This window comes from Manis javanica, chromosome 6 (genome assembly GCF_040802235.1).
Source record: "Manis javanica isolate MJ-LG chromosome 6, MJ_LKY, whole genome shotgun sequence".
Lineage (NCBI taxonomy): Eukaryota > Metazoa > Chordata > Mammalia > Pholidota > Manidae > Manis > Manis javanica.
The window spans coordinates 85,989,455-86,010,424 of NC_133161.1; the positions used below are offsets into that span (position 1 = coordinate 85,989,455).

General features: G+C 37.4%; 1 protein-coding gene and 1 long non-coding RNA gene across 6 annotated transcripts in view; one reads left to right on the forward strand and one right to left on the reverse strand.

The window, feature by feature from the left end:
- The window catches only part of PTPN12 (protein tyrosine phosphatase non-receptor type 12), an 82,185-nt gene extending 81,258 nt beyond the window's left edge, over positions 1 to 927 (reverse strand). Inside the window, exon 1 of one of the 5 annotated variants that reach the window (XM_073238952.1) lies at positions 846 to 927. Coding sequence is in view for 2 of the 5 variants with exons in the window: in XM_073238950.1 (XP_073095051.1) it covers positions 348 to 446 (99 nt within the window). In the remaining 3 variants the exon portion in view is untranslated. Of the gene's footprint in view, positions 1 to 347; positions 525 to 582; positions 822 to 845 lie in introns of those variants that run through there. The other 4 variants (XM_073238953.1, XM_073238950.1, XM_017668406.3 and 1 more) reach the window with 4 other exon arrangements.
- A 155-nt stretch (positions 928 to 1,082) lies between these two features.
- Positions 1,083 to 20,970, forward strand: part of LOC118971410 (uncharacterized) — a 91,804-nt gene continuing 71,916 nt past the window's right edge. Inside the window, exon 1 of the long non-coding RNA XR_005059828.2 lies at positions 1,083 to 1,362. This is a non-coding gene — a long non-coding RNA (uncharacterized lncRNA). The remainder of the gene's footprint in view (positions 1,363 to 20,970) is intronic.

Below are 20,970 nucleotides of genomic sequence, written 5' to 3' on the forward strand. Positions count from 1 at the left end.
GGCCCCAGCCTGCACCTCACTCCCTTTCGGCTCTCAGCACGAGAAACAATAGGTGGTCGCTGGCGGCGGTGCAGAGTGCGGGCTCGGCCCGGTAGCCGCTCCCTTCGCGCCCGGGCGCCCGCCGAGGGGGCCGCGCACGCCGGAGGAAGGGAAAGGAGGCCGAGGGGCGGAGGCAGCCTCAGCCGCTGCAGGCCTCCGAGACCACCCGGTCTGCGGGCTGGTGCGCGCCCCCTCCGCCCCTCTCCTCACAGCCGCACACAAAGCGCCGGCGGCCGCGGCAGACCAGGCGAGGCGGCGGGGCACTCCGGTGCCAGCGAAAGGAGGCGACGGCAAGGGGAGGGACTCACCATGAAGTCCCGGGCGAAGTTGTCCTCCCCATTGTGGTCCGGGCTCTTCATGGCCTGGACCTTCTGGACGAATTTCCTCAGGATCTCCACTTGCTCCATCCTCCCGCGTTCCCCCGGCTGCGGCCGCTGGCCCCCCCGCCGCCGCCGCCGCCGCCGCCCGCCCGCCCGGCGCAGAGCCTGCTCAGTCTTCCCCAGCTCGCTTCCCCGGCTCGCTCCCCCTGCCCGTCCCTCTCACCCGAGCCCCGCCGCTCCCTGCTCCTCCCCGCCGCCCTGGAGGCGAGGCAGCGGCGGCTCCAGCCCTGCTCCCGACCCCTCAACTTCCAGGAGCAACCGTCGCTCTCCCACAGTAAGAGGCGAGCCGCGGCGGCTAGCGCCGGTACCAACCCCCAGCCAGTTCCATCCTCCTTCCCCGCCCTCCTCCTCCTCCGTCCGAGACGCCGCCACCGCCTCAGGAACACGGCTCCCGCTCGCCCTGCCCCCTTCCCGGTTCCTCCTTACCCCTCACCCCCGCTCCCCACTAGCAGCCGTAGCCGACTCTCCCAACGGGCGCGGCCCCGCAGCCACCCAGACGCGCGGCCCCGCGAGCGGCTCCGCCTCGGGCGCTACGCCGCACCGCACCGCCCGTCCCGCCTCGGCCCCACCCTCAAGCCCGCCTCTCCGGCTCCAGCCCCGCGAGGAGTGGCTGGAAGGCACCTGCGGTCGGCGGGGAGGCTCGACCCACTTCCGGGGCGTGGTTCCTCCTGGACCGCTAGTAGGTCTGAGGAGCGCTGGGGGGCGGTGATTCGACTGTGAGCCGGGCCAACCCTAGTCACTCGGAGTAGGAGTTCAGCTGAAAGTTGTGGTCTCACTACCTACTAGTGGGAAGAGCATATTTATAGCACGCTTCCGTGTCGCCGCCGCCGGCGGGCAGGGACTACAAGTCCCGGCCGGCAGAAGGGCAGGAGTGGGGGCGGGAGAGGGCGGTGGATGAGGCCTTCTGGGAACTGTAGTATTGTCCGCTCCGCGTTCGCAGCAGGTACGTCTTCGTCTTACTAATGGCTTGGTGACTGTTGGCAATTTAGACCTTGGCACTTTGGGGAGGGCTACGGCCAAGAGAATCGAAAGGCTTTTTTGAGTGACAAGACTTGCGTCTTGCAGTTACGTTTAAACCCTGGCGAGTGAGCGCCTGAGAGTACGGGAGCGTCTTGATGCGTACTGCGCCTATGTTAGGGGCTTGGTATCTGCCGAATTGGAGTTTGTCGTCTTGACTGTAGAACTGAATAATAACTTTTCTCCATAGAATGGACTTCATAAATCTTTATATTTCTTTGTAAATCTTGCAGTATTCAAAGAATATTCGTGCTAATTTAATTCACCATTTTTACAAAGAAAGTGATTTTCCCAGAGTTCCCCCACCCCAGCATATTCTTACCAGAGTCAAAACGAACTCAGGTCCCTTTCGTTCACTACAACACCATATTGCCTCTCACTAAGGAACGTGAACTTGTGATAATGTGATAGAATTAAAGGGTTTGATCCAAAACTTCTTTTATTACTTATATCCCCAAATATTTTTTTACAGATCAGATAGGTCAGGGAATTTTGTTTAAATAGGAAATATCAGTGGTAGGCTCCTCCTAGATGAATGTTTAGAAGCACCATAGAATTTAATGATAAACTCCATATAGAATATATGTATGAATAACAAAGTACAATATATTCCCTTTTTGACTTAAAAATATTTCTCTTTTAAAGAAAACTAATATATACCAATTGACTCCTTTCCTCAGAAGTATGCATTTCTATATAGGCCCTTGTAAATGTTTCTTGCTATGCGTTGTATACACATGTGTATGTGAAAAGATACAGTTTTGTTCTGTATTTCAAAAATTCATGTAGAGGAATGGTTTAATCTCTAAGGTAAGCTTTAATTGAAACAAGGTCTGGAGTATTTTACTTTAATCAGATACAGAGACTTAGTTTCACTGGATGTGAGAAAAATTCACGATCTGGACTTGATCACCCACCTATATAGCCCACTAGGAGAGAAATTAGGCTGTAGGCAAAGTAATAGGCAGATGATCAGGAATTCCTCTACTTTTTATGTCAAAAGACTGTACACACTAGATAGCAACTGATAAAGACTATATGCAGTCAAATTATTTAACAGTCTCATCACAGTGTGGTGGAAATTGTTAGCTTAGGTTATTGAGCTAGTATTATTTTCTTTTTTAAAAAACTTTTCCTCTTACTGGCAAGCTTCTCTTTCTTGGAACACTTCAGTGTTTTTGAGTTCTGAGGGGCTACCTTTGGCATCTAATGTAGTTTGGGGAAAATAGATGTAAATTACTTTCATGGATTTCAACTTTTTTGGAAAGCTTAGCAGTGCTTTCCTCCTTTTAATATATTTAGGCCTTGTTTCAATCTACCTATATTTTTTGAGCACCTTAAAATATGAGATGTGCTGTATGTATGTGTGTGCGTAAAATACAAATGTTTTAGGGATGGCTTGTTTTCTTTGAGTTATAGTTTAGTTCAGGAGGCAGGAAAAACAATAAACTCTTAGTTAATAAATGCCAAATGAGTGATGCAGACAATGAGTGGTTTAACAATTCTGAAAAGAAAGAATTGTGAACTGGTTGTCAGCATGAAGTGACCACAGAAGACCTTGAAGGATTAAGGGAAGGTAGGTTTGAAAAGGAAGAAATGCCAGGCGAGAGAAGTGATGAAACAAAAAGCATAATGACAGCAAAACAGAAGCTAGAAGCAGAACTTTTATGTATGTGTGAAGGTGCTAAAGTAGACAGACTGGACTCAAGAGCACTGAAGGCCTGGCTAAGGATTTGGACTTGATACTGTTGTCGGTGGGGCCACTAGAGGTTTCTGAGTATAGAAGTAAAATCAGGAAAATATTAATCTGGCACTTTTTGGATAAACTGTGAATTAATGAGGGGAGAGAATGGAATGAGGGATATTAGGAGCTAATTCATAAAGAGACAAAAGCTGAAATTAAGGTCATAGCACAGCAATTAGAAAGACACAGATGGAGGTGAGAGAGACTGAAAGAATTGACAAACTGACTTAGTAGGCAAAAAGGAAGTAAAATGAAAATGACTGAAATTACCAGATTGGAAGAGGTCAGAAAGTTTGACAGAATACAAGGCTGTGCCTGATATGGGCAAATAGGAACTTTCATAATGCAGATGGTGAAATTGGCACATCTTTGGAGGCAACTTGGTCATAAATGTATCAAAAAGGAAATGTCCTTCATGCTTTGACTGAAAAATTTATAGATACTATTTATAGCTGTTCACAAATGTGCATATTATAGCCTTATTTGTAATAGCAAGAATGGAAATAATGTACATGTCTATCAAAAGGGCACTGGTAAAAAACAAAATCACATATATGTCATTCAGTTCTATGAAGCCATTTAAAAAAACAAAAACTTGTTATGTGTTGATGTGGAATAGGCCCCCAAATATACTTATTAAATGAAAACACTAAGAGTACATCTATTTGTAGTATTCTTCCATTTAGGTAAAATGGAATGTGGATAAAATGTTTGAACATGCACAGAATTTTTCTGAAAGGTACTTCAAAAACTGTTAGCTGTGGTAGACTCTAGGGGGGCCTTGAGAATTTTTGGTAGAAAGGAGACAGCTTCCACTATGTATACCCTTTTATATTCTGAATATTTTACCATGTGAATGCATTACTTTTCCAACAAAATTAAGTCTATTTAATAACAAAAATTTTTTAGACTTTCAGTTCAGGTGAGAGGAAGAATGGCAATATCTTTAATAGAAACACACAAAGAAAAAAGGAAGCAGATCCTGGGAGATTTAAAAAAAAAATGGCACAGGCTAAGTTACAGAATGCCCACATACTTACACCATATTTCTCAAGGAATCTGATCTGCCCTGCCCATCCTCAGCCACAGCCTAGGGTTGGGCACTGGACCCATGTTAACCAATCATTGTGGACTGACCAACAACCTATGGCCTGATGTATGAACATGATCTGGGCCTATCAGTTCTCGCTGTTAGGAATCTGAACTTAAAACCCTAGAGAGAATAAGTCATTAAGCAGCCAGGGCAAAAGATGAATGAATGCCTTTAGGGATTTGGAAAGATGAAGCGCTATAAGAGTAGAAAGTATAAAGAATCTGGCTAGTCAAGAAAAGAGCATTAAGCAGGCAGGCAGAGATATGTAGGGATGTCTTGCTATGCCCCATGTGGCTGCAGAGAGAGATGGGAAGAATCCTGGAACAACTTGACTTCCTGGTAACTACTCAAGACAGGTTGGGTTGACTTATTCCATAAGTAATGTCTGCTTTATCTGAAACAGAATAGCCAATAATAAAGCGTATTAGCTCTGAATTGAGAGAGATAAGTTTGAGAAAACCCACTCTTTTTCTTAGGGCAATTCACTTAACCTCTCTAAGCCTCTCTAGGGGGCCTTGAGAATTTTTGGTTATGTGTTGATGTGGAATAGGCCCCCAAATATACTTATTAAATGAAATTTAATAAGCCTTTTTTTTTTTTAAGGAAAGCTGCCCAGTGCTGTCTTAATGAGGTGTGTTTCAAAATTAGTGTACTACTTATTGCTCTTGCTTACAGAAAACACAAAATAAGAATGAGGTTAAACAAAGAATGGATGATTTCTGGGCCTTTTTCTTTTTTACCTCCTGCTTCTTCCTTAGACTCTTTCCCTATTCACTGGCCACCATCACTGTGTAAATACTTGAGGAATGAGAAGAAAGTCAAACACCATTTTCAAAAATCTCTCTTCTTATTAATTCTGCAAAGGTTTGAGTGGGAGATTAAATTTAATAATCCAAAAGAAATTTCAGGATTATCTACTTGTTTCAAAATCACCATATCCCTTTTCACACATCTTAGGTAAAAGTAATGCTTTATATCTGTATAGAAACTTCTGGAATATTTTTACATCTATTTTTGCATAAAAGCTACCTTTGTTACAGTTTTTATGGCATGATAGCTCTTGTGAGGTCTTTTTTTTTTTTTTTTAACAACCCTGGGAAGTAATTTGGCATCATTGTCCTCATTAATACATGAAAAACTAAATAAAACTTGGGAGTGATCGTGACTAGCTCACTTGTGAAAAACAAATGTCAGGTGCATGGCCAGAACCCACAGGTCCTGACTTTCCGGCTTGTTGCTAAACCACTGAGTCACAGTGTTTTTTATACCTGGTGGAATTTAAGTGAAACTACAGGTGAAGATTCAAGCTATTCCTGAGATTCTCCCAAAGGACATCTAATATTAACCTGTCATTTTCTTTTACGTCCTTCAGTTCTCTCTACTGTCAACTTAAAGGACTCATAGCTGGAAAGTTATGGGAGAGTGAATAAGAAGGAAGGGAGGGAAATTCTAGTCTAGTTTATTCTTGCTATCCCTTACTCCCTCATTCCTAGACCTAATCACAGCAACAAAACTTGACAATTTTTAAATCTTAAACTGTTTATTGTTGAAATATGTACTCCAATATGTAGTGGACAGGGAAAAAAAGGAGCATGACTTTTTAGTCTAGGGAAGAATAAGGTTTTTTGAAGAAACACCTGTAAAAATAGACATTTGGAAAGGATGAAATTTCTTTAATACTTAATATATATTTCTGAAGTTAATGTTTCAGAGCTTTTTCACATAATACTCCCTGTTTATTCTCATAGCTCTACCTTAAAGTAGATAGGCCAGGTATTATTTTCTCCATCTTTATTTATACATTAGAATACTTATAGAGATAATGATGCTTAGGCTTAGAGAAATTAAATATAGATGGCAGAACTGGAACCAAAACTCAGGTGATTCTTCACTCAATAAAAACCTAAAAATGTTATGCAATGAAATCTAAATAGTATAATAATAAATAATAACAGTGGGAAAGTGTGGTAATTAAATACACCCTCTTATCTTTTCTATCTCATTTCTTAATGCTGTTTCATTTAAAATTCAAAGAAAAATTTAAATTTTATAAATACTTTTAAAGTCAAGTACTACCTGAGCATCTAATTGGTGATTCTTCAACATGGTGACATTTAGTTTTTGTATTCAGGAATGGATCATTAACGAGGGGTGTGAAATATAATTAACTATAGCAAATACTTCCAGTATAGTGATTGGGCTCAGGCCCAACTATCAGTAAAGGCCCCAAAACAACACAAGCAAAAATCCCTTTCATTCAATGAATGGTAATATTTTAGATTAAAAATAAATTGTGGACAGAGAAAAAATATTGTATGGTTGCACTTATATGTGGAATCTAAAAAAAAAAAAAAAACAACTCAGAAAGAGAGATCAAACTTATGATTACCAGAGGCAGAGGACAAGGGAAGGGAGAATTGGAGGAAGGTGGTCAAAAGTACAAACTTCCACTTATTAGATAAATAAGTACTAGGGATGTAATGTACGACTGGGTGACAGTGTTTAACACTGCTGTATGATAAATAGAAAAGTGTTAAGAGAATGAGTAAATCCTAAATCTTATCATAAGGAGAAATGTTTTTTCTTTTTGTTGTGTCTATGTGAAATGACGGAAGTTAGACGAACCTATTGTAATCATTTCATAATACATGTAAATGAAACATCAAGCTGTGTGCCTTGAACTTACATAGTGATGTATGTTAATCATTTCTTAATAAAATTGGAAAAAATGAATTATGATTCCACTTATATGAGGTATCTAATGTAGTCAAATTCATAGAAGCAAAAAGTAGAATGGTGGTTACCAGGGGCTGGGGTAGGAAGAAAAGGGCAGTTGTTCAATGGGTGTAGAGTTTTGATTTGCAAGATGGAAAAGTTCTGGAGATCTATTTCACAACAATGTGAATATGCATAACATCACTGAACTGTACACTTAAAGGTGGCAAAGTGTTTCCTGGAGGGGAACTTTACATGTGCCTGGTGTCCTGATTTTGTGGCTGCTGCCCAGAGGACACCCCTTGATTGCCTGGCTCTGGCTGTTAGGGGTTCTTGCATTCCTGGATCCCATTGGATTGTGGCAACAGGAGAGAAGGTTCTTGGCAGGTTGCCAACCCCAAGGCCGTGCACACAAAGCAGACTGAAGCATACCCCCAAGTCATGCTTTGAAGTAGGCTTTTTGCTTATCTTAGAGCTTTGACCAGAGGGTCAGACTTCAGGTTTGGCAGCCTGTAGAGCTGCTCTCAAGGAACATAGGCTGTGGATATCATCTTGGTTCTCTCCCTCTCCCTGGCTCCAGCGCACTGTATCACCCAGAAAAGAGCATGTGCACTCATCTGGAGCCCTGCTTTTGTGACTGCTGCAGGGAACACCTCCAGATCATCTGGCTCTGGTGGCCAGTGGGCTTACACTAGTGGTTTCCCAGGACTGTATATATTTGCTTACAATTAAAAGCTGATGTCTGAGGGTCTGGCTTCCAGTTAGCATGAATCTAGGTGCTGGGACCCACAACAAGCCACATTATAAATAAAATGTCAAAAGTTAAAAGCAAGGAGAAGCTATTAAAAGCAGCAAGAGAAAAACAACTTTTATGTATAAAGAAACCCCCCTAAGACTAAGCAGATTTTCCAGCAGAAGGGAGTGGCACAACATGTTCAAAGAGCTGAAAGAAAAAACTTCCAACCAAGAATACTATACCTGGAAAATTTATCACTTAGAGATATGTATAAAGAAACCCCCCTAAGACTAAGCAGAATTTCCAGCAGAAGGGAGTGGCACAACATGTTCAAAGAGCTGAAAGAAAAAACTTTCAACTAAGAATACTATACCTGGAAAATTTATCACTTAGAAGTGAAGGAGGGATGGAGTTTTCCAGACAAGCAAAATCTAAAGCAGTTTATAACAACCAAACTAGCCTTACAAGAAGTGTTAAACAGACTTCTTTTAAGCTGAAAAGAAAGGGTACTAATTAGTAACAAGAACATGTTTGAAAGATTAAATGTCACAGGAAGGGTAAATATACAGTTAAAAGGTAGTAATTCACTTATAAAGCTAGTATGATGGTTAAATATCAAAGCAGTAAAATAACTATAATTATAATTAGTTAAGTGATACACAAGAGAAAGATGTAAAATGTGACATCAAAAACAAAACATGGGGGGAGAGTAATAATGTTGAACTTTCTAATGGAATCAAACTTAAGTTGTTAACAACTTAAAATAGACTTTATAGATACAACTTGTTATATGTGAGCCTCAAAAAGCAAAAACCTATAGTAAAGTCACAAAAGATAAAGTGAAAGGAATATAAATATACCACTAAAGAAAGTCATCAGGCAATAAAGGAACAGCCAGAAAACAATTTAAAAAATGGCAAGAAGCACTTACATTTCAATAATTACTGTGGACTAATCAAAAAACATAGAATGGCTGAATGGATAAAATAACAAGACCCATCTATATACTTCCTACAAGAGATTCACTTTAGATGTAAGGATACACACAGATTGAAAGTGAAGAGTTGGAAAAAGAAATTCCATGCAAATGGAAACTCAAAGAAAGCTGGAGTAACTATACTTTTTATTCGATAAAATTCACTTTTTAAATCTTTTTTTAAATTGATATATAGTTCATATACCATTTTATATTGGTTTCTGATGAACAACTCAGTGATTCATCAGTTATATACATTATGAAATGCTCATCATGGTAAGTGTAGTTACCATCTGAGACAATAGACTTTAAAACAAAGACTATAAAGAGATAAGGTGTTACATAATGATAAAGGGGTGAATCCAATAAAACATAACATTTGTAAATATTCATTCAATATAGGAGCACCAAATTATATAAAGCAAATATTGATAGACTTAAAGGGAAAAACAGAAGCAATACAGTAGTTGGGGACTTTCATGCCCCTCTTACATCAATGGTCAGATCATCCAGGCAGAAAATCAATCAGGAAACATTGACTTTAAATAATACATTAGACCAGATGAATGTAACAAATATTTATAGAACATTCTATCAAAAAGTAACAGAATACTAATGTTCCTCATGTAACTATAGATTAATGATACCAAAAAAAAAAAAGGTTACAGAATACATGTTCCTCTCAAATGTATACAGAACATATTCCAAGATCAGGTTTTAGGCCACAAAACAAGTCTTAATAAATTTAAGAGGATTGCAATCATATCAAGCATCTTTTTTACTACAGTGGTATGAAACTAGAAATGATTACACAAAGAAAACTAAAAATTCACAAATATATGGAGATTAAACAACATACTACTAAAAAGCCAGTGGGTCAAAAAAGATATCAAAAGGGAAATCAAAGAATACTTTGAGACAAATGAAAATGGAAATGTAACTACCAACATTTATAAGATGTAACAAAAGCAGTTCTAAGAAGGAAGTTCATAGCTATAAATGCCCATCTCAAGAATAAGAAAAGTCTCAAATAAACAACCCAACTTTACACCTCAAGGAATTAAAAAGAAAAACAAATGAAGCCAAAAATTAGTAGAATGAAGGGAATAACAAAAATTGGAGTGGAAATAAATATGATAGAGACTAAAAGGACATAGAAAAGGTCAATGAAACTAAGAGCTGGTTCTTTGAAGAAAGAATTGACAAACCATTAGCTAGACTCATCAAGAAAAAGAGAGGACTCAAATAAGTAAAATAAAATATGAAATAGATGTTACAACTGATGCCACAGAAATACAAATGATCATAAATGACCAGTGAACAATTATATGTCAACATATTGGATAACCTAGAAGAAATGTATAAATTCCTAGAAACACACAACCTACCACGACTGAATCATGGTGAGATAGATCTGAACAGATTAATTACTCACTAATAAAGAAATTGAATCAGTAATCATAAGCATCCCAATGAACAAGAAATCCAGGACCAGACAGATTCACTGGTGAATTCCACCACACATTCAAAGAATCAATACCAATTCTTCTCAATCTCTTCCAAAAAATCTCGTTAGAACAGGAGGGAACTCTCCTAAACTCATTTTACAAGGCAAGCATTACACTGATACCAAAACCAGTCAAGGGTGCCACAAGAAAAGGAAATTAAAAGCCAATATCCTTGATAAACATAGATGCAAAAATCCTCAGCAAAATATTAGGAAACTGAATTAGGCAATACTTTAAAGGATCATACACCACCATCAAGTGGGGTTTACTCCAGGAATGCATGGATGGTTTCACACCCACAGTCTGTAATGTGATATGCTACATTAATAAAAAGATGGATAAAACTCAGATTTCTCAGTAGATGCAGAAAAAGCATTTGACAAAATTCAACATTTGTTTGTGACAAAAACTCTCAACAAAGCAGGTATAAAAGGAATGTATGTCAACATAATAAAGGCCATATATGACTAGCCCACAGCTAATATCATACTCAATAGTGGAAAGCTGAAAGGGTTTTCTCTAAAGATCTGGAACAAAACAAGGATGCCCACTCTGTCCACAGAGTACTGGAATTCCTAGCCACAACAATTAGGCAAGAAAAAGAAATACAAGGCATCCAAATTGGAAAGGAATTAGTAAAACTGTCACAATTTACAGTTGACATGAATTATATATAGAAAACCCAAAATACCCTAGAAAAAACTGTTAGAACTAATAAATGAATTCGGTAAAGTTGCAGAATACAAAATCAATATGCAAAAATCTGTAGCATTTTTATACACTATTAATGAACTGTCAGAAAGAGAAGAAACAATCACATTTACAATGGCACCAAAAAGAATAAAACACCTAGGAATAAATTTAACCAAGAAGGTGAAAGACCTGTATATTGAAAACTATAAAAAATTAATGAAATAAATTGAAGATGACACGAATAAATTGAAAGACAGTCCATGCTCATGGATGGAAGAATTAATATTGTTAAAATGGCCGTACTACCCAAAGCAATCTGCAGATTCAATGCAATCACTATCAAAATTCCAAAGGCATTTTTCACAGAAATAGAACAAATAATCCTGACATTTGTGTGGAATCATATTAGAAAACTACAGTAATTAGTACAGTATGGTGTTGGCATAAAAATAGACACATATAGATCAAAGAACAAAATGGAAAGCCCAGAAATGAACCCACACATATATGGTCAATTAATTTATGACATACGAGCCAATACAATAAGAAAAGGACAGTCTCCTCAAGAAACACTGTTGGGAAAATTGGACAGCCACATGCAAAAGAATTAAATTACACTACTATCTTACACCATACACCAGACAGTAATTAAAAATGGAATAAAGAACTGGGATATAACACCTAAAACCGTAAAACTTCTGGAAGAACACATAGGCAGTAAGCTCCTTCATATACATTTTAGTTTAGATTAAAAAGATATTTTAAATCTGACACCAAAAGCAAAAGCGACAAAAACAAATAAGTGGGACTGCATCAAACTAAAAGCTGCACATCAGAAAACATCACAACGAAAGGCAACCTTCTGAATGGGAGAGTATATTTGCAAGTCATATATGTGATAAGGGGCTAATATGCAAAATATATAAGGAACTCATTCAATTTGATAGCAAAAAACAAACAATTCAGTTAAAACCTGGGCAGAAGTTCTGACTAGAAATTTTTCCAAAGAGTGCATATAGATGGCCAGTAGGTACATGGAAAGATACTTTACATCATTAAACATCAGGACAATACAGATCAAAACCACAATGAGATACCACCTTACATATATTAGAATGGCTAGTATAAAAAGACTAGAAATAACAACTATTGTTGATGTTGTGGAGAAAGGGAGCCATTGTGTACTGTTAGTGGGAAAGTGAATTGATTCAGCCACTATGGGAAACAGTATTGAGGTTCCCCCAGAAATTAAAAAGAGAACTACCATATGATCCAGTTATCCCACTTCTTGGTATTTATCCAAAGGAAATGACAACACTAACAAAAAGATTTCTGAACCCTCATGTTCACTGCAACATTATTTACAATACCCAAGATATGGAAACAACCTAAGTGTCTATTGAGGGATAAATGAATAAATAAATTGTGGGATGTGTATATATACACAATGGAATAGTATTCAACCATAAAAAATGAAATACTGCCAATTGTAACAGCACGGATGCACATTGACGGCATTATGTAAAGTGAAATAAGTCAGGCAGAGAAATAGAAACTTCACATCTCTCTCATATGTGGAATGTAAAGAAAAAATTTAAAAACAAAACAAGCTCATAGGTACAGATTACAGACTGATGGTTGCTAGAGGCAGGCAAGGGTGGGAAAATGGGATCTTGGTCTTTTTTTTTTTCTTTTAGTTTAAGTAAATCAATTTATTGTTTGAAAGTTGTTAAGAATTAGGGTAATTTTATGTTGTGTTTGTGTTTTACCACAATATAAATAAATAGTATTGCTTGGGATGATGAAAATATACTGGGGATTGATAGTGGTGATTGTTTCACAACAATGTGAATGAACTTAATGTCACTGAACTGTCTTAAAAATGGTTACAATGGTAAACTTCATGTATATTTAACCATAGTAAAATATAAATGGTGGTTTAAGTGCCAATGTGTTTTTTTAAAATCACATTCACTGTTCTGTGAAATACAGCATTTCATGTTTTTGCATAGGCCACTATAAAGCTAAGATTTCTCTGAGCCTCTCAGTTATTCAGCCTATAGTCAAATATAAATAATTACTGTTCTGGGACCTATTCAAGACTAAAATAAGATCTAAGGGAAATTTCATATCTGAGAATCATCATAACATTATGCAAAATCTTTTAATGCCCATGGAATTACACAAGTTACCTTACCTGCATATGATATTTCATTCAGTGAAATCATTAGTTCGTTGCTTGCCTCATCAGTGACTCTCACACTTCAAGGTGGCCCATTTTGTAGTCATCTTCAAGTTCACCCAGTAGTTAAAAATTTGTTTAAGGTCATTTACTATTAATAACTAGTTACTAATTTTTCTTAATTTTCAACTAATAAGCATTCAGGGTTTTAAAATAATAAAAAAATTCTTTTTTAATAGGCTCCACCAATTTTTTAAAAGTAAACTTTAAAAGTAGTTTTTTAAAAACACTTAAGGTATTTAGTTCCTTCTTTTTCAAAGAAATGAGCTTTGAAATTTATCAAGGCAATTATCATCTACCCTCTCCATATTGATTTTTAAGTAGTTCCATTATTTCAAAATTCTAGTGAAATATTTACTTATATCTTTCTTTAATAGTAACTTATCTCATAGATCTTTCATTTCCTTTTCCTAATTGAATGTTTGACACTTAATGTTTCTTCCGCAGATTCCAGTGTACTGTCTTTTTCCAGTTTCCCCTGACTGATCTTTCTATTCCATGTTGCATGAAGACTGTTTTAAGTATGTTCATAAGATGTCACAAATCCAGTATTGTGTCATACAGATGGTACTATGCAGTGGTTTTATTGTAGTGAGCAGTTTGTGAAATAATAATACTAATTATGCATTGTTTTTAACAAGTAATCTTTTTAATTGTGGATTTATGAGTATTGGGTAGGGGAGATTTATGATTCCCATTAAAGCTCACAAAGCTGTCCTTTTATTCATTTAACTCTGGCTCCTCAAGCTCTGCACCCTACTTCCTCATTCCTAGAAAAAATAGGAGTTACCAAGTTTCAACTCACTCAGTCTCTCCCCTTTCCAAGTGAAATTTGGAAAGCACAAATTTACCCCTATAACTTACTTGTTTCCCTCCAATATTAGGATTCTTAGTCCTTTCCGAGTGTAACCCCTCTCCCTGTTGACCCTTTCTATGCTCCTTTATGTCGTCCTAGTCTTGCTGTACAAATATTTCCTTCTCCACTGACTCCCCTTATCCAGTAAAATCCTCAAGACTCCCACAAGCTATTACACAGGCCCTTTGTTGTGACCCCAACAGTCTGACTACTGGCACGTTTCTCCTAAAAGGACCTCCCACTTCCAGATCTCATGACCTCTTAGTTTACATCCTACTCGACTTTTTCAGTGGCATTTGACCCTTTTTGAGTAAACAGCCTTCCTTCTTGAAATTCTCTCCTTCCTTAGTTTCATTTTTTTAATTGAGGTGAAATTATCATAGCATAGAGTCAACCACATTTTAAAGTAACAACTCAGTGGCAGTTAGTACATTCACAGTGTGGTATCTATAAACATTTTCCTGACCCCAAAAGGATACCTTCCACCATGAAATAGTTGCTCCCCACTCCTCCATTCCCTGAACCCCTGACATCCACCAGTCTGTGTTCTGTCTCTATAAATTTGCCTATTCTGGGTATTTCATATAAATGGAATCATACAATCTGGAACTTGTTGTGTCTGGCTCCTGTCATTTAACATAATTTTTGTTTATTTGTTTCAAATCCTAATATTTTGACATATTGTCTCAGATTTGTCTAAGTAACAAAACATTACAGATAACATTGAGATATGAGATACCTTTATAGTCCTTCCCTACCCTCCTTCATTAGAAATAACTATTATCTTGAATTTAGAATTTTTTTTGTTCCAAAGTTCAATGTTAGGTTGAGTGGTGCCTTGTCTTTTAAAAAATTATAGTAAAACACATGTAACATAAAAGTTACCTTATTAATAACCTTGTTAAAATGCCATTTCAGTAGTGTTAGGTATATTCACATTTTTTTAAATAGATCACCAGAATTTTTTCACATTGCCAAACTGAAAATCTGTACCCATTAAGCAGCAACTGCCCTTTTCCTCTTCCCCAGAGTCCCTGATAACCACTGTTTTACTTTATGTTTCTATGCATTTAATTACTTAGCACAGTATCCTCAAGGTTCATTCATGCTGCAGCATGTGACAGGATTTCCTTCCTTTTTAAGGCTCAGTAATACTCCATTGCACATATATATCACATTTTGTTTATCCATTCAGTGATGGACATTGGGCTGTTTCCACCTTTTGGCTGTTGTGAATAGTGCTGCTATGATCATGCATGTACATGTATCTGAAGCATTCTTACTAGGTCATATGGTAATTCTACATTAAACCAAACTACCATTTTACATTCTCAACAGCAATGTATAAGATCCCAATTTCTCCATATCCTTGCCAATACTTGTTATTTTCCTTTAAAAATTATAAAAGTTAGCCATCATAGTGGGTATGAAATGGTACTTCACTGTGGTTTTGATTTGCATTTTCTAAATGACTAATGATGTTGAGCATCCTTTTGTATGCTTGCTGGCGATTTGTGTATCTTCTTTGCATAATTGTCTATTCAAGTCATTTACCCAATTTTTAGTTTTTTTTTTTGTTGAATCATAAGAGTTCTTTATATATTCTGGATACTAGACCCTTATCCCATTATACTTTGCAGATTTTTTTCCCATTCTGTAGCTTATCTCCTTCCTTGGGATATAAAACACTACTCTCTACTATTTTCCTCTTGTCTTTCAAACAGTAAATTCAATAGGATAATTGTGAGTACCTAGTATATTATTGTTAGGCACTGTTTTAGGTATTGTCAGTAAAAATACAAATATTATTTACTCTATGTCTGACTTTTATTCTTTCACTGTCTTCTAGATTTCTTTAAAATTCTTTAATATGATCATTTCCAGAGTTCTATTGCCTTCTGTGGAGAGGCTTCCTGCCCCCTTTTTGTCCCAGAGAAAGCCTTCCAGTCTCAGTCTGAACATCAATACTCTGGGAAGATTGTGTGATTTCACCAGGCAGCATCAATCCCTCCTTTGCTCCTAAAGCACCTTATACATTTAATGCAATCTTATAACCCTTACATTGATTTATAATTGTTTATATATGTAGGATGTGAGCTCCTTAATGTAGAGATCTTATCCTCACAGCTAATAAATCTCTCACAAGTTCCTAGTAAAGTCTGGTATATAAGAGTTATAACAAATATTGAATGAATTATCAGGCCCTGGACTTAAAAATTGTTTTTATTATGGAAAATTTTAAATTTATACAAAAATAAAGAGAAATAATGAAATGAATCACCATTATTCATCAGTCACCTTTGACAATTATCAACATAGGGCCAATCTTATTTCATCTAAATTCCTTCTACTTCCTCTCCCCACTGGATTATTTTGAAGTAAACCTCAGAAATCATTTCATTCATAAATACTTTTCTGACATTTTTAAGGGAAAGATCTGTACATTAAATACAAAACTTTAGTGTACCTGGTGTTAACCAACTAGAACCCTCAATTAGCTGTCCTTCAATTTAAAAAGAAGACAGATTATAAGAAGTTATCTGCAATCTCAGAGCTTAAAAAATTCATCTTAGTAGGTTACAATACCTAAAACATAGTAGGTACCCAATAAATATTTACTGAATGAATGAATGTCTTAAAACAAATTCATCAATCTCCTGAATTTCTACACCTAGAAAAACTCAAGTAACAAACCAATGTTCATTACACTGAGCTTCAGGTATTGCAAGATCTAAATTATCGAAGAAAGAAATAGCCAAGATAAAATATTTAACTTAGGCAAGAAATGTACTCTCTTATGTTAAAATTTTTGAAAAGACACTTTTGTTGAATCTCATTTCACCAGAAAACAGTGCTTCACTGCATTTATTCATTTGTTTATTTGTTTGTTTTTAGTTTTTGAGAGGGCACCTCTCATATTTATTGATCAAATGGTTGTTTACAACAATAAAATTCTGTATAGGGGACTCAATGCACAATCATTAATCAACCCCAAGCCTAACTCTCAACAGTCTCCAATCTTCTGAAGCATAATGAGCAAGTTCTTACATGGTGAATAAGTTCTTACATAGTGTATAAGTTCTTACATGGTGAACAGTGCAAGGGCAGTCATATCACAGAAACTTTCGGTTTTGGCCATGCATCATGAACTATAAACAAGTCAGATATAATTATTCATTTGATTTTTATACTTGATTTATATGTGAATCCCACATTTCTCCCTTATTTTTTTTTTAAATAAAATGCTGAAGTGGTAGGTAGATGCAAGATAAAGATAGAAAGCATAAGTTAGTGCTGTAAGATGGCAAGTGTGATTGATCAGGTCTGTGCCTATAGACTAAGTATTAATCCAAGCTAGACAAGGGCAACAAAACATCCACGGATGCAGAAGATTTCTCTCAAAACAGGGGGGGTGAGGCTCTAAGCTTCACCTCTGTTGACCCCCAATTTCTCACCTGATGGCCCCCCTGTGAGTGTGCCTGTCTTAGGTTGTTCCTCCCTTGAGGAATCTTACCCGTCTCTGGGTAACCAGCCATCTTCCGGGGCTATACAGGGAAATGTAGCTTTTTACTTCTTTGCAGATTTATACCCTGTGCTTCACTGTATTTAGCTATAAAATGACACAGCTCGAACTCCACGTAATGTTAAAAAATATTGTTAAGAAGACTGAAAATTACTGCTCTTCATTTTCTTTAATCTAATGAACATTTCTTGAGCTCTTTCTATTTCTTACATGTCCTTTGGGGCTCTGTTTGAAACTTATGAAGGTCTATTCTGATACAGCTCATGATTACCACTTGGCTGCTTCTACCATTGGCCAAGCCACTGTCATCCCTCACCTGCCTTTTATGAAAATCTTCTAATTGGTCTCTGCACCGGCTCTTGCCTGATTCTGCCCCAAAGGTCTGAACAATCCTTTTTAAGCATGCCAGATCACATTAGTCCTACTCAAAACCCTGTAGTGACTTCCCATCCCCCTATGAGCATGAGGTATTCGCAGTGGGGTGGTATTGCTCACCAGGGTATGTTTGGGAAATTTGCAGTGAGCCTTTTTTGGATGTTCCATGGCCGAGTGGCATTTAGTGTGTGTGGACCTGGGCTGTTAGTCTGTTCTACAGATTCCCTCACTATTAAGGATTGTCTTTCATCCTGCATGACTTTTTTTTTTAAATCAAGTTTTGAGGTATAATTTATATCAAATAAAATATGCTATTTTAAGAGTACAGTTTGATGAAATGCATACACCCATGTAACCACCACCACAATCAAGGTATAAAACATTCCTTTTACCACAGAAAGTCCCCATGTGTGCTTCTGCATGATTTTTGAATGTCCTTTGGATATTCTTGAAGGTGAAAAAACTGCTACCTCCACTTATATAGAAATAATATTTCTTGCATGGTTTTAATGCACACTTAAATTTCTGAACATTTTATTTACAGAATAATTTACATTTTATGTAAATTTCTGTACAATTTAATATACACTAAAGTTTCTGGTTTTCCAGAAATGCAGCTATCATGTAAATGGAGGGAAGATGTTACTGTGTTTGGAAATTTTCTAGAGGTTTGCCATTTTGGAAAATCACATCAGAGACACATCAGCATTGCCATTTGTGGCATTTGAGTTTCTAGAAGTCCTCTGTCGGTCTGTATTTGTACCTGTCACATTTACAATGATTCTACAAAAAGGTGACATTCATTATGTCTTTTACAGGGTTCACATCTGAACATGTACATATTGAAACAGATACTATTTTGTTATAAATTATTTCTCATTTATATCACAGGTTCAGGATTATATTGGTTGTTTTGAAGTTAAGTGTGTAGATAGGCTGTATTATTTGTAAAGTTAACTTCAGGATAATAAGGCAAGAGTACAAAATGTTTGTTATAAAATGATTTGTTTGTTATAAAATGGTTTGTTATAAAATCTGTCAGATTGAAGAGTACCACCCCGTATATTCAGTCCTTTCCGTTTGCTACCCTGGATCACCTCTTTGATGGAATCCTCGATTCTCCTCCACACTCCCCTGCTCTAGCCACACTGTCCACTGGTTTCCCTGCTGCTATTCCTTGAAAGCTCCAGGCATATGACCACCTCCGGAGCTCTGTCTGCATTTGCTGTCTGTTTCCTCTGCTGGAATGCTCTTCTACCAAGTAGCTACATGGTGTGTTCCCTCCCTTCTTCAGCTCTTTACTGAAATGTCTGTTTCTCAGTGAGGCTTTCCCTGACCACTCTATTTAAAATTGTATCTACCCCTAACACTAATGTCTCCTCCTTGCTGTATTTCTCTTATAGAACCTATAACTCTCTGGATAGACTTTTTATTTTACTCATTTATTTATTTTTTGTTATCTGTTGATCTGCCCTCTTCTCTCTCCCCACTACCACATTAAAATGTAAACTTGATGAGGACAGCTGCAAAATGTAGTTTGGTGCTGGTGAAAAACAAATTGCCTAGATCCCCAGCAAAGAGGCATTTGTTCTGATATGCTTCATAGTCAGCCCTGGGCTCCCTCCTGTCTTCCAGCCTGTTGTATCCTACTGGCTATCTCTATCCCTTAGACCTATTTATAAAGACCACAGTATCCCTAAGGTTTAGAACAAAGCCTAAAACATAGTAGGTGCCCAGTAAATATTTACTGAATGAATGAATGTCTTTAAAACACCCAAGAGAAGTGTTTTTGTGTGGTTTTATCTAATTAAATCTGAAGATTTAAATATTTTTACTTTTATAGTAACATGGTTTTCTAGAGAGTAATACAAAGTATATTACCTGGAGAAGTGCCATTTACACTCATGTGTAAAAGTCAGTTGATTCATAATTGGTTCCTTAATGGTCCTATTGTATTCTTTTCCTCATTAGGAGGATTGGCAGCTATAACCCAGTGTTGTTCATAATTCATACCCATAAGGCACACTGCTATGTGTCCTATATATGGTCGAATTAGCCGAGGTCATAAATTATTTATCAATCATTTGCCCCCAAGTGTCAGAGGCAATATATGGTGTCTTAGGAATAAAACTGAGGAAACATTGTTAATACAAATATACCTCATTGATTTGAGAAAATGAGTTAATTTGCTTGAACTGAGCTAAAATCTTTAACCCTCTCATAATCCCTGGATAAAAGCAAATCAGTGTTGTAAAGAGAATTATAGAAAGATGAGCAACCTATTTAAGAGAACAGCCTACTTATAAGTAATCTTGAAGTAATCATTCATTTATTGATTCAGCTGATATTTATTAAGCAGCTGTATGCAACAAGGACACATTTCCAGGAGTATCAGCCTTTAAGGAAACTACCATCTAATAAATGGGAACACAAGCAAGTAAAAAATAGGTATAATAAAATGTCATTGTTGCCAAGATAGCAATCTTATGGGAGACAGACAGGAATAGAGGTGGAAGTGCAATGGTCATATCTAACTTTAGAATTTGGGAATGAGGCACAAAAGTCTTCTTCAGAAAGAGGGTAGCACTTGAATCTCTGGAGTTAAAAATGTAGTTTTGGGGACTGAATGAGTGAAATGAGGGTAGTCTAGGCATAAAGAACAGCATGATATGGAGGTTTGAAATAGTCCACCTGGTTGGCAAAACTGTTTGACAGGGTAGGAGCATAGACTACTACTGTGGAAGTGAAGTGAGATAAGGCTGGAGTAGTGGGCAGCGGTCAGGAAATGGATAACCTGGTACCATGGACCAAAAGAATTTGAGCTTTATCCTGTAGGTGATGGAGGGCCAGTGAAGTCCTTTAGGCAGGATAACGTCAGTTTACTTCACTGGTATGTCAGCTGTGGATTAAACAGATGGAACTAGAGGTAGTTAAATGTTACAGTAGTCCAGATCATCAGTGGTTGACTTCCTAAAGTAAGAATGTAACAGTCAAGATGAAGAGGAAGGAGACAGACTGGAGAAATGATAGAATCTATAGGCCTTAGTGATTAATTGTAGTGGAGATATGAAGA